General features: G+C 32.6%; 1 protein-coding gene across 1 annotated transcript; it reads left to right on the top strand.

Moving 5' to 3' along the window:
* Positions 1–54: 54 nt before the first annotated feature.
* On the top strand, positions 55–7,509 carry LOC133187298 (uridine 5'-monophosphate synthase-like). Its single transcript, XM_061322660.1, has 11 exons — positions 55–225; positions 959–1,057; positions 1,246–1,407; positions 1,554–1,657; positions 2,452–2,623; positions 2,832–2,963; positions 3,844–3,977; positions 5,446–5,575; positions 5,924–6,008; positions 6,432–6,530; positions 6,996–7,509. Exons 1-11 carry the CDS (start codon positions 55–57, stop codon positions 7,181–7,183), a joined length of 1,476 nt encoding a protein of 491 aa, XP_061178644.1. The 3' UTR covers positions 7,184–7,509.
* Positions 7,510–14,912: the final 7,403 nt, after the last annotated feature.

Genomic DNA, 14,912 nt, shown 5'->3' with positions numbered 1-14,912 from the left:
ATACATTTCCTAGTTTTACACCATTTTACTTTCATACCGAACCCGAACTAATTTATGAACAGCATGGCGGCAAATGAGAAATCGTTGCATAGTAGAAAAGAATCATTAATATTAGAACTCTACAAAGTAGAGGCTGTAAAGTTTGGAAATTTTAAGTTGAAAAGTGGCATTGATTCTCCAGTGTATTTTGATTTGCGCGTCATCGTGTCTTATCCCACTCTTTTGGTAAGTCTCTCAACAAGTGAACATTACAGTAAATTACACATACATTCATTGTTTTCCAATGTTCGATTAAATTTGGCTTGTGTACAGCTTACGACCAGTTTTAGAACTTTTTTTATTCTTTGCTCTGTTTGATTAAAATTTCTGAAAAATCTTAGGCAAACTATATCTATTCTTCTGTTTATGAACAAAAAAAATTCCTGCTGGAACTCAGGCAAACAATAAGAAATGATTTGTTTGATGTACTCCAACCGACCCACCAAAATCGCCCCTACCCAAACATTATTATTAGTACTTTAAATTTTAATTTTTTTGTCTGTCATTTTTCTATAATGCCTTTTAGCTTAAAATTTTTACAGCAATAGATATTAAATCTGTTTACCGGTAGGTATCTATGAATTCTTTTTTAAGTCTGGGATTTTTATGACAATTATAAGTGTTAAAGATTATTTAAAGAAAACTGCCTACCTATTTACCACCTTGAAAAATGTGGGTCGGAGTACATCAAACAAAATGTTTTTTAATGATGACCTAATCAGTGTTTTCTTTGTTTGTGTTTATTTCTTTAGAAAGGTAGTGTAGATTATTCAAGATTAATCTAATTTTTCAAATTTTAGCATGATATCAGTACTGAGTTCACAAACAGCTGAATCAGTTAATTAAACTGAACATTAACATTTTAAAAACAGAATTTTTAAAATATTTATTTATAAACTTGATTCTTCTCTCCCTTTAGAATGAAGTAGCTGAAATGACATGGGAGATTGCTAGATCAGCTGACTGTCATTTTGACTCTGTTTGTGGAGTACCGTACACAGCGCTTCCAATAGCAACAGTATGGAGTTACAAACCTGATAGAATGAGACTGAAAAACTATTCTGTAGAAAAAGATGTCATTGACAATCAGAATTTTGATTTTATATCATGTAAAATGTTAATACTACATTTATGCTGCAAGTTAACAATTAAAAATTATTATAATGATGTTGCTTCTTTTCACTATGTTTTAAAACTACGTTTCAGTGCTTCTCTGTTCACCACAATGTGCCAATGTTGATTCGCAGAAAGGAGGCAAAAGATTACGGTACGAAGAAGATGGTGGAAGGCCATTACAAAGAAGGAGAAAACTGTCTGATTGTAGAGGACGTGGTCACAAGTGGCGGATCTGTAATGGAAACTGTTCAGGTTAGATGCTATAATAGTTCAATATGCTGTATTCAGATCAAAATTAGGACAAGTTGAATCTAAGAATATTGAACTACTGGGTAAGAATTGACATTTTCAGAGTGTCATTTAAAGTAAAATTCAACTGGCTTTCTTTTTTCTTTCAGACGCTTCAGTCAATATCAGTAAATGTCACTGATGCTATAGTTTTGCTGGATAGGGAGCAAGGTGGAAAAACAGCCCTGAGGAAAAAAGGCATTACACTTCATAGGTACAAAATAATTAGCGATGAAACGGCAGTGATTAAAATATTATATTCAAAATTACAATGTCAGAAAGACACCAGTCGCAGTAGCCTAGTGGTAGGTTATTCGCTTCATAATTGGGAGGTACCAGGTTCGATTCTCATTCACGACACCATGTCAGACCTAAGACATTAACATAGGTAGGGACTGTTCCTTTGCCAAGCACCTGGCACTATAGGAGTGAAGTCTTATAGGAGGTCTTTTGGATGAGACCTTAAAAACTGAGGTCTAATGTCATGGTAGGCATTAGCACGATAAAGATCCCTCATTGCTCAATGGCCCTGAGTGCCGAGTAAAGGTCAAAATTTGAAGCCCTTCACTGGTACATGGTGACGTCTCTATATGAATGAAAAATTCTCAAACAGGATGTAAAAAACAAACATTATCAGAAATGGGCAGGATTGGGAGGGGCAATCCTAATCAGAATTTTGGAAAAGAAAAAATTTCAGATATCCAAAATTATCAAAAAAAAAAAAAAAAAAAAAAAAAAAAAAAAAAAAATCAAAGTGGCTATTGAATTTTTGACCACAACTAATATGACATCAGTATCCTCACTGACATTTTGAAGATATGTTCCTACAAAATATTAGATATCCTAGCTAATATTAGGTATCCTAGCTAATTAATATTAGATATCCTGGCTAATTAGTAACTCCTATAAAAGATTTAAGTACAAATAAGATATAGAAAAGTGATAAATATCCAGGATATTATGTTAGATATCTGTTAACATGCAGGTTTATTTTTTCTGTTTGGCCAGTGTTTGTACTTTGACAACAGTACTAGAAGTGCTGGAATCCCACAGCAAGTTAGATAAAAACATTGTGGAGAGGACAAGAAAATTTATCCAGGAGAACAGATTTGATGTGGATACTTCAACAAATGGCCCAGAGAAAAATGTACTGGATCCAAATAAAAAAACAAAATTTACAGTATGTACAATTTTTAATCAATTTTAGCTTAACTTTACAAACACATCTACAAATTTTGTGGTCATTATAAATTTCCTATCAAAGAGGTCATTGGATATTTGCTGACTCTAGTCTGAATATCATTTAATATTAAGCAATATGTAAAACTTTAAACTTTTCAGAAGTTTTCATCTGCACAAAAATATGCAATTTTTAGTAAATATTTCAGGTCTTTAGTTACGCAGACAAAATGAAGATTTGCAAAAATGCTGTTGTCCGTGGTTTGTATGAAATAATGGACAAAAAGAAAACAAACCTGGCTATTTCTGTTGACCTTACTAACTCAGAGGAAATATTAAAGGTAAAACACGGGTACCTAGTAATAAAACATCTGTGAAGATAACATTCAATTTAAGGTCAAGATCTAGTAAATGATTTTAGACTGCATTTTTGATGCTAGATCCATTATGACGTCATAATCAAATTTAACTTTCTTTTTTCCCGTACTTTACGGCTGTAATGGAATTATGTAGAAAATAAGTATTTTCCTGGAATTCAATTTGAAATCATGTGAAAAGTAATCCCGAAACCTATATTCAATTTAATATTATTTTAAAGAAGAGGCCAAGAACATACAAATTACCGTTTTCTGAGAGACTGCAGGCAATCTGGATACATTTAATTTGTCTGATATGGAAAAAACTCCCATATTCATGACTGATTTTCCTAATTTTTCAATAAAAATGACAGTTTAATATATGATTTTTCGTCTTGTTTACCTACAAATTATGCCCCGAAACACCTTATTTGACCAAGCTATATTTATAAAGCTTCATTAAAGGAATTTATTTCTCAAATTTGAGAATTCTGTAGGCTCCTTTTATTTACTAGATCTTGACCTTAAGTCTAAAGCGTAAGACAACAAGGGTCATGTTTTAAGAGATGGATTTAATTTTTGAGAATTCATGAGAACATGAACTACGTTGCTTCACGCCTGCATATTTCATGAAGTGCGTTAGCTCAAAAATATTTACATTATTTTTCTGATGACTTGCCACATATTTTTGTCATTTAATGATCATTTTTGAAAAAAAAAGTTTGCACTATTTTTTGACTTCAATCACATCACAATGGAAATATTCTTACTCATCCCATGATACATGAGAACATGAACTTTTTCTAATTTGCAAAGAATCTTAAGGAAAAATATTTGGAAATGTAAATATTTCTGAATCTTTTAGTTGTTAGATGCTGTTGGACCTTATATATGTATAGCAAAGACTCATGTGGATATCATCACAGATTTTTCTGAGAATTTCATCAAGTCACTGACAGATCTGGCCGTAAAGCATCATTTCCTTCTGTTTGAGGACAGGTACATGTAATATAATGAAGTTCTAATTCAATTTTCTTTATTTATACCTTATTTTCATTAAAAGTACTCATAACATATTGTTTGAACCTCATATATATATTAATTTCACATTAGAACCTAACTTTTTAAATCTTTCAACAAAGGCATTATAGGTTAATGTGTAGAATATCTGAACAAACATGATATGACTTTGATCCCTGACCTCAGATTATTAGAATTAACCCATTATCTACAAGACAGATACCTCACAGCTATTGCACTATTAGATGACCTCAGAAACTTTCAGTATCTTACATTATTGACTTTGCTTTGATGTTGGTTTTTTTTTTATCTCACCTGAGCTGAAGACTCATGTGAGCTTTTCTGATCATATTTTGTCCATCTTGCTGTCTGTCTGTTTGTCTCTCTGTCCATTTGTAAACTTTTCACATTTTTGACTTCTTCTCAAGAACCATTGGGCCTATTTCAATCAAACTTGCCATAAAGTACCGGTATCCTTGATTGAATGGGATTTAAGTCTGTTCACATGAAGGGCCACTTCATCTTGCAAGAAGAAGAGATAATTAAGAATTAGTGAAAATATGTCATATTTTAAAAATCCTCTTCTCAAGAATCACTGGGCATGAAAATATGAAACTTAAGTGAAAGCTTCCTCTGGTAGTGTAGATTCAAATTTATTAAAATCATGACCATAAGGGATAGGGTGAAGCTACAATGGGCATTCAAAGTTTTAGAATATCTTTTAAAATCCTCTTCTCAATAATCACTGGGTCAGAAGAATTAAAAAAAAACTTGTGTGAAAGCTTCATTGCATACTAGTGTAGATTAAAGTTTATTCAAATCATGACTCCTGGGGGTAGGGTGGGATCACATTGAGCATAGGAATATATAGGGAAAAACCTTTAAAAATCTACTTCTCTGGAAAAGCAAAGGCATGATTTATATGAGAGCATCCTCTGGTAGTAGAGATTAACAATTCTTCAAATCACAGCCTCCAAAGGCAGGGTGGAGTCACAATGGACTATCAAAGTTTTACATAGGAATATACCTATAGGAAAAGTTTTTTAAAAAATCTTCTTCTCACAAACAGCATGATCAGTCATATTTATATGATAGTGTAGATTCAAGTTTGTTCTAATCATGGCCCAGACCAGGGGTAGGGTGGGACAACAATAGGTGATCAGAATTTTCACATAGGAATATATAGGTATAAATCTTTTTCTTTAAAAATCATCCTTTCAACATTAGCAAGGCCATGGTTAGTCATATTAATGTAGAAGCACCCTTAAGTAGTTTAGATTCAAGTCTTTTTTTTTCAAATTATGACTCCTGGGGGTAGGGTGGGGCCACAATAGGTGATCAAAGTTTTAAATAGGAATATATAGGGAAATAATCTGCTGATGAAGAAAAGTAGGGCTAAAGTGACTTAGGTGAGCGATGTGGCCCATGGGCCTCTTGTTTTCTGTAGAAAGTTTGCAGACATTGGGAATACTGTAAAACATCAGTATGAGAGAGGAATATACAAGATCAGTTCCTGGGCAGACATTGTCAACTGTCATCCTGTCCCCGGGGAGGGGGTCATACAAGGTCTCAAGGAGGTGAGTGGTTAAAAATTATTCTCAATTGTCATATAATTTTCATGGAAGAACTATTACATGGCCTGAGGTGAAAAGTTAAGAACTGTAACTTGTAACCTTGTCTAGTGAGTTGAATATGCAGAGTCTGAAATAATGAAATGAAAATGATGACAGTGTTATTTTTTAATTTAATTTTTGTTTAGGTACACTACAATGTAAAAATGATGAAGTGTTGATAGAACATGCAGTACAGTTAACCAACATTCCTTCTTTTGTAGCTAAATTTGTAAAATATTGATGTGACCTACAGAATTTCATTTTGATGGTTTTCTATGCAAGGTTTTTATACAAAGATCTTCTTCCTCTCAGGTTGGTCTTCCACTAAACAGAGGTTGTTTGTTAATAGCAGAAATGAGCTCTAGTGGTAGTTTAGCAAAAGATGAATACACGAAAGGTAAGTTTTGAATATATATCTTTTTAATAATAGTAAAAAACTATATTCATGTACATACATATACAGTTGAACTTCGATATCTCGAATACCATGGATATGTTGACTGATTTGGAAGTCCCATCCACTTATTCTTTAAATATTTTACCCTTGATATCTCGAATGCTCGGATATCTCGAAGTTCTTGGTCTCATTAGGTTCGAGATAACTAGGTTTTGCTGTAGATGGATGTGAAACAATGTCAAAGTACTGGATTGAAAAACCATTTATGGCAAGGAAAAAATAAATTTAAAGTTTGCTGAAAGATCATGACCCCACTCAAATACAAGGTCATGACTTATTAATAATACAAATTCTGATTTGATGTAAGAAACACATACTCTTTCAGTGGAATAGTGATAACATGTACTTGTATTGTTTTTAAAGCTGTTGTCAGTATGGCAGAGAGACACAAGGACTTTGTTGTGGGATTCATCTGTCAATCAAAATTGACCTCTGACCCTGACCTCATCCACATGATGCCAGGTTTGTATTCCTACACTATACCTAGATATACCTACCTTTGATTGAAGTTCATTTACCTTTCATGATGCACAGTTAATATGGTTTAAGATTAGGTATTCATTTTCTGTTTGTTTATTTCATGTAAACAAGTTTTCAACACTAGTTATTTGTGAAAAACATTATATAAAAAGAGACACAGAACAGATAATTGTTATATAAATGGGGGGGGGGGGGGTTATTGTTTTTAGTCAGTCTATTTGCCTATCTAAAACTGTAACCAGGGCCATAATTTGGAATTAAATGATATTTATGATCAAAGCTACACATGATTATACATTCAAGTCAAAAACCAAGAAGGAGTTTGTCACTTGTTCTATCACAAGGATAAGGTCTTATTAAATGTTACGTATTTCCTCTTGTTTTGATTCTGTTTCCATGGAGCTAGTGCCTCTGAAATTTGCACCCTCAATCTTTCCTATTTTATAGGTGTGCAACTGAATGCAAAGGGAGACAACTTGGGACAGCAATATACATCTCCAGAGGATGCAGTTAAGTCACATGGTGCTGATGTTATCATAGTTGGGCGTGGCATCACCAAGTCAACAGATCCTGTTGCTATGGCAATACAGTATCAAACAGCGGGATACAGGGCCTATCAAGAGCTATTACAGTGAACTTTAAGTTTAAAGTGACTGAACTGTTATATAATTATATTTGTTTGTGCCAAGCATAACCAGATTTTCTAAAAATATTGGTAATATTTGATGGTTTAAAAGGAGATATTTCATTATTGCAGAGAGTCTTGCAACTTACATGTATGAGTTCATTTAAAAATGTGTTCAAAATTTGTCAATATCTGTAAACTTTATCATGTTAATCTGTCTATTCCTCTATTGTAAGTATTTTCATCCCAAAATATGATTCTTAGAATCAATATTACCTACTTTATAGTAGTGGTTCAGGTGGAGAAACTTAAATATGAATAAATAGATTTAAAACATTGGAGTGTTATATTCATTGTGGTTTTAATAAAAATCTACCTTGTAGTCTTATCTAAATCTCGAGACCTTTTCTGAGTAGTAGTACCCTAGATAACCTTAATGTAGCTCCAACAGATTGTCAGGGATGTACATGTTTATGCATTACACTGTACCACAATTAGACTTATAAATTGTCATTCCCTACTCAAGCATGGTACGGAGACGTGGGCCTTGGATGAACTTTGTCTTTTGTCAGTCTTGTGTCAGTCTGTATGTACAGGTGAACTTCAGTATCTCGAATATTGATATTTCGAATACCTTGGCTATATCAAAGTGATTTCGTAGTCCCTACCACTTTTTTTTTAAATGTATTTTAACCTGAATGTTTTGAACTGACGGATATATCAGTTGTTTTTTTTTCTCAGTCCCATCAACTTCAAGATAACAGAACTGTTTACTCTTACGATTTTGCCATATTTTGTACAGATTTTGAGTCCAAAATATGTCTCACATTTTTCTGTTATGAAAATACGAAAAATGGAATCTGTTCATGTGGATTTGACGCTTTTTACGTAATCACTAAAAAAGGAGAAAGATTTCAAACACTTGAGTGATGTCGGGTTGCCTAAATGCGGTGGTGTGCAATCTTTATATATTTTATTGAATTGTTTTGTTAATTAAATCATGTTTTTCTTTGTTATTAAACCATGTTTAGGTAATCAGAAATGTAGTTGTTCTCTAATAATATATGTAAAATCGATGGAAAGTGAAATCTTACTGGCAAGTGCCAAATCTCATTGACAAATCTAATAAAAAATACTCAGAGACAATATGGGTAAACAGGTCTGAGATAATCAGGTTTGACTGTATATGTTTCTCTGTGACACCTATCTGTAAACTCACCTCTTAATCTTTTTTTCCAGAACCTGAGTTAATCTAACCACCAAGTAATATTTTTTTTAAACTGAAGGGCCACACCTCTTTTTAAAGAGGAGGGAAAGAAAAAATATTGCATTGGATGCATATAACAGTCATTTTACAGAAGATAGCTAATTTGGGGTATATGAAAAAAAAAATCCTGACAAAGATACATAGCGGGTTCCAGCAAATGTTCTACCAAGCCTCTTTCTTTACTCCTCACTAAAATATTTACTGTAATGAAGGAGAAACTTGAGGAGTACTGTACAACAGTATATTCGAGAAGTGTAGATCAGATGTGGATACTTAAAAACTCCAAAGAACTTTTAGAAAATTTGAAATCACAAATTTTACTAAAATCAATGACATCAAAACGTACGACTTTTCAACACTTTATACAACCATTTCCCACAATAAATTGAAGTCCAGGCTTATTGACATCATAGGCAGCTGCTTTTTCAATAAAAATGGAGCTCGTAAATATACTTACCTTGGCATTGGTCATTTGCAAAATTATTTTGTTAAAAAGCATTCTGATTGTACACACAAGTACATGTACTCTGAAGTTGATATTAAAAAGATGCTTGTGTTTCTGATTGACAATATCTATGTAGTTTTTGGAGATCATGTCTTCCAACAATCTGTTGGAATTCCCATGGGTACCAATTACACCCCTTTATTAGCAGACCTATTTTTGTATTCATATGAAGCAGAATTTATTCAAAAACTTCTACGAGAAGAAGAAAACACTTGCTGTGGCCTTCAACTCGACATTTCGATATATCGACGACGTATTATCAATTAACAATAGTTACTTTCATTCATATCTCGACTTTATATATCCCAGTGAGCTTGAAATAAAAGATACCACAGATTTTTACACATCTGTTTCATATTTAGATATTTTACTAGAAAAAGACGTTAATGGTAACCTAACAACAAAGCTTTATGATAAACGTGATGACTTCAACTTTTCAATCGTCAACTTCCCTTACCTAAGTAAATATATACCCTTATCACCTGCATATGGGGTTTATGTCTCTCAGTTGATTCGATACGCAAGAGCATGCTCTACGTATGAACGATTTCTAAAACGAGGCAAGCTATTGACAAACAAGTTGATGAAACAAGGATATCAACAGTCTCGTTTGAAGTCATCATTTCGCAAGTTTTACGATCGATACAATGACCTTGTCAGCACATACAACCTATCATTGGGTCAAATGCTGACTGACGCTTTTCATACTAATTGTTAGACCATTATTTATACACTGAACTGTATATGGATTTTTCCATAGCTCCAACCAATCAAAAGTTATGGGCAATGTTAAAGTTTTTGCAGACAAACAGACGGACAGGACAAAAACTAAATACCCCTGAATCTTCGATTACAGGGGCATTAAACATGATTCATTGTTTTGACTCATTATTTTATTCTTGTTAACTTTAAAATAATAAAAAATGAATTTGTATATGTTGAATTTTAGAGTTGAAATTGATCTTTGAAGTCATAAATAAGATGATGTTTAAAACTGCAAATTTATTTGCGATTTTTATGCCCCCGTATCGAAGATTCGGGGGTATATAGTTTTTGCCCTGTTCGTCCATCTGTCTGTTTGTCCGCAAAAACTTTTAACATTGATCATTACTTTTGATTGGTTGGAGCTATAGCTTCCATATTTCACTTGTATATTCCTTGTGACAAGACCTTTCTTTGGGTACCATCATATTTGACCTTTTGACCTTGACCTTGGAGTTTAACCAGTTTTACAAAATTTTACCCAACTTTAACCTTGGTCATAACTTTTGAACAGTTGGTGCTAGTGTTTTCACACTTTTCATGTGTAATCCTTGTGACAAAACCTTTCTTTGGATACCAACAATTATAGCCCATTGACCTTGACGTTTGACCTCTTTTGGAAAACTTAACCTTTGCCATTACTTTTGAGCAGTTGGTGCTAGGGCTTTCATACTTCGCATATGTATTACTTGTGACAAGACCTTCCTTTAGATACCAACAATTATAGCCCACTGACCTTGACGTTTGACCTACTTTTGGAAAACTTTAACCTTTGCCATTACCTTTGAGCAGTTGGTGCTAGTGATTTCATACTTCACATATGTAATCCTTGTGACAAGACGTTCCTTTGGACCAACAACTTTGATCCTTTGACCTTGACCTTGGAATTTGACCTATTTTTGAAAAACTTTAACCTTGGCCATATCTTTTGAACGGTTGGTGCTAGGGCTTTAAATTCAGATTTCACATATTTATTTTCTTGTGAGAAGGCCACTAATTCTGACCATTTGACCTTGATGTTTGACTTACTTTTCAAAAACTTTAAACTTTTCCGTATCTTTTCAATGGTTGCTTCTAGGACTTTGATATTCCACGGGTATATTCCTCCGGACAAGACCTTACTTTGGGTACCAGCATATTTGATTTGCATTTGAGAAAGTTTAACCTTCTCTATAAGTTGCCATACGGGGGCATCAGTGTCTTGTTTTTTAATGTAGAATAATTGATAAAAGAGATGCAATATAATGAAATTGCTCAGATTTGAAAAACGATTGTTTTTAACAATATGACAATGATTATTTAGGGCAATTGAAAAGTTAAAAGAAAAAAATCTTCCATTAGACTTTAAGAGAATGAAAAAAATATTGTAATATCGTCAAACAGCCGGGGCGGATCCAGCAATTATTAAAAGGGGGTTCCAGGGTGGTGCCCCCCCCCCCAACTCATAGAATCACAAACACAGGGAGAGAAAAACTCTTATGCATATATATTCCCTTGTTTAACATGCATGCCCCATGTGTGTGTTCATCTCACACGTGTAATATATTCTAGCACTGATGTAGCGACTGATACGGAGAAGTCAGAAAAAAAATCCAATACAAGATTATTAATGCAAACAATGGTAAGATCAGTTTAAAACAACCAATGTGAACTTTGATTCTGTTTTAAGGTGACTATATGATACTGTAAACCAAACATTATTTGCAACAACTTTTTTTTTTTACGTTTCGTCAATTTGCAATTTTTCTGCGAGTATTACTTTTGGTGGCTGGGGAAACATTCTACATAAATACACAAATAAATGGTTCGTGGTGAAAAATATTCGCGGGTAAAAGAATGTCGTGAATCTGGCGGATATTTCTAGCACGCGAATAAAAGTTGCTTTACATTACATAAGATCACAAGATGTTCCCAAAATAATATTAGGAAAATATGATTATACAATTCAATTAAAATTAGATAAAGTAAATTACCTGCAATAATAATTCAGGTTAAAATGTAGGGAATTAATTAAAACTAACACTACATGTACAAATCAGTTTATTTTTGTTGCCAATACAGAAATTGAATAATTTTCAATGTAACATATATAAACTTTGTTATTTAGCCTTTGCAGAAAGATAGCGGCCAATACAGCCATGAGGTTTGAAGCCATCTGTCAAAACATTGGAAGTTACTTTGTGTACAGCAGTGTTATATGAGGCACCAGTGAACTCAGTCTGCATAAAAATGTAATTCGGGACTAATACAAAATTGAAATAAATGACTTTTAACTATGTTTATGAAATCAATGTCCCATGAAAAATCTGCGGAATTTCTTGTGTTTACTGGATATCTTCAATGCTAATGGTAACCGTCAAATTGAAGGTACAATTAAACTTAGATGTTTAAGTAAATCATTTTTTATGTCACACTTAAGGTAGTCCGATCCTCAGGTTCTGAAAATCAGCTTTTAAGTGAAAATGCTCACAAAAATGTCTCTGATTTCACATAGTAACGTGAATTTACCCATGGAATTTCTTCAAAGTTCATCATTATAGTTAATCATATTGAATAGGGAAAGTAATCAAATCTCAAATATATTTTCAGGAAATGCGAATAAAAACACCAGTTATGCATTTTCTAATTGAAAATTGATCAACAAATAAAATTTAGGATACGCAGCACAGTTAAGGCTGCAGTAAGGAGGCGGAGCCTAATTTATACGGGAAATGCTTATTATGACATCACACAAAAATATAAAGGTTTTCAAATTACCACAAAATGAAATGATTTGCTATTTTAAACTGTTGAATAGCTTTAAACTACATCAATACTAACTAGTGCATACATTATTGTCGTAGGTTAAATCCCACACAGCAATATATAAACAATTCACTGATCGCAATGCACTTGTCAATGTGACGTCATATCGTAAAATTTGACGCAGTTTGTATACAGTGAGAGGCGGATCAAGTTATATTTATACAATGAAAAATGTATTTTTGTAATTAAATAAAATATAACTTGTAGATATATAAGAGGCCATTAACTTGGATGCGATGTCTATTTTATGATTTTATTCATATACTTCCCATACATTCCCTAGACAAGCGATAATGTCGTATATTTGTATGCAGATTCATTGAAGGGTCGTAATAAATCGATATATTGCAAGGGCATACCCTCAATGAATTATGACAAGCTTTTACACATAAACTCAAGAAGTATGAAGATATCTGAAAAGTGCTGCGAACCTGTTGAAATCTTGCAAATGAATTAATTATATCTATATTTAATGTACTTGACCAGCAAAATATTCAACATACGGTCTAACAAATGTAATTTTAGCAATTAGATAGTAGAATCTATATAGGTTCGCAGCACTTTTCACAAACTACAAAGAGTGTTGAAAATAATTATATGTTAAACTTAGATTTTTAACTTGGTTATGCCCTTGCAATATTAGAATTTATAGATGACCTCAATACTTCAGGTATATTTGCTAAAATCACGTGACTGTCACATCACGTGATAAGTCTAAATAAGAAATCTAATCTTCCTCAACATGTAGTTTTCAACCACATTGCTTTTGTCCGATAATAGTAAAGTCCTAAAAAGAAACGCCCATCCTTGTAAAGAAAGTATTTTTTATCTAAAGAATTTGCCAATATTTCCATTTGGCACCTTAACTGTACTGTGTAATTTATGCTTGTACAGTATTTTAGTTCTTTTTACTTTATTTGTGATATAATACATAGTGTAAACAGCTTGTGCTATCATTGCTTGACATCACATATCGCATCTAATTTCATATCATGCTAATAAGCAGTGGTATCTAATGCTAGACTAAAGGAAATTCAATTTCTCTAATAATGAATTCATTTTTTTTTCTTTTATGGGGTACAAATGTCAACTTTTTACATGTCCTTTTCTAAGACTCAAAGAACCTTGAATCATATTAAGATGCATAAAATGAAAATTGTTGCACGAAAAGATCTCAATTTCAAGCTTCATTTTGAGACATTTTAAATAAAATAATAAATTTAAGAGTTATCCTTCCTGGCTGAGGATCGGATATCCTTAAGATTCTTAATCTGTTTTGTTTGTTCTATATTTTGGCATTCTATATTAATATACTCATACTTGAAACAGTTGTCATGTACAAAACAAACATGTCTATAAAATAAAGAAATACATTCTACTAGGAATGAGTGTCACTCACCTTGGAATCAGTGACTTCCTCTGCGATTTGCCAAGGCTGCCAGCTCAAATTTGTGTACATATACATTGTACATGCAATTTCTTCTGCATCAACATACTATATAAATAGATGATTTTTTAACATCCTGTATATACAAGCTACAATATGTCATCATCTACCCTAACTTTGTGATAATCTAAGTAAAAACTGTTAATTAAGCAGAAGAGGGAGAAATTTATTGATCTTAATTAAGGTATGTCACTCGTTAGCTTTTAAGAAAAGTTTGTACAGACCTCAAATATCAAAATTATCAATTACAATTTGATTTTTAAAATCTTATTTGAATTAATTTAAATTGTAAAAATTAACCCCCCTCCCCAAATAAGATTTATAAAGGACTATTGTAGTGAAATCTACACCTTGTTGAACTTGGTCCAAAACAGTTTTAATCAGAGAATTTCTCAAGTTATTATATATTAGATATTCTATGTGGTTTCGATGATCTTTTTAGAACAAATTTTACATATTCTTTCCAACATACTTCGCCAAAAATTGCTGATATACTGTAGACAGGGAAACTTTCGCCCTCTTTGCATGAGGACTAATAATGAAACGGGGCAAAATCTAATAAGGCAGCAAGTCTAATGTGTCTGCGAGAGTTTAAGTTTGGGCAAAGTTGTCAAGTGTGAAAGGGCAAATCTAACACAGGTAGAAAATAACCCTGTATTGAAAAAAAATCAACATTTATTAGCCTTTTTGTCTTAGCCTGAAAATTGAATGTTTTGATCCATATCTCAAACAAAACATGTCTCATCTTTATATTTCATTTTTTGAAGAAAAAATTCTTACTCCTTATCAATTGCAACTGTTTCAATATTCAAAATATTTTATCGGTGCAAAAATAAAGTTCACACAATTGCCAACATTTTTTTTTCAATAAAATATTTTATTTAAACAATTTTGCATGAAATAAAAATTTGACTTGTTGTCATGATTTAATAAAAACTAGAGGTGTATTGTGA

The sequence above is a fragment of the Saccostrea echinata genome, unplaced genomic scaffold (assembly GCF_033153115.1).
Source record: "Saccostrea echinata isolate AGI-Se365-2 ecotype Australia unplaced genomic scaffold, CSIRO_AGI_Sech_v1 ptg000014l, whole genome shotgun sequence".
Lineage (NCBI taxonomy): Eukaryota > Metazoa > Mollusca > Bivalvia > Ostreida > Ostreidae > Saccostrea > Saccostrea echinata.
This window is presented reverse-complemented; position numbering and strand designations above follow the sequence as displayed.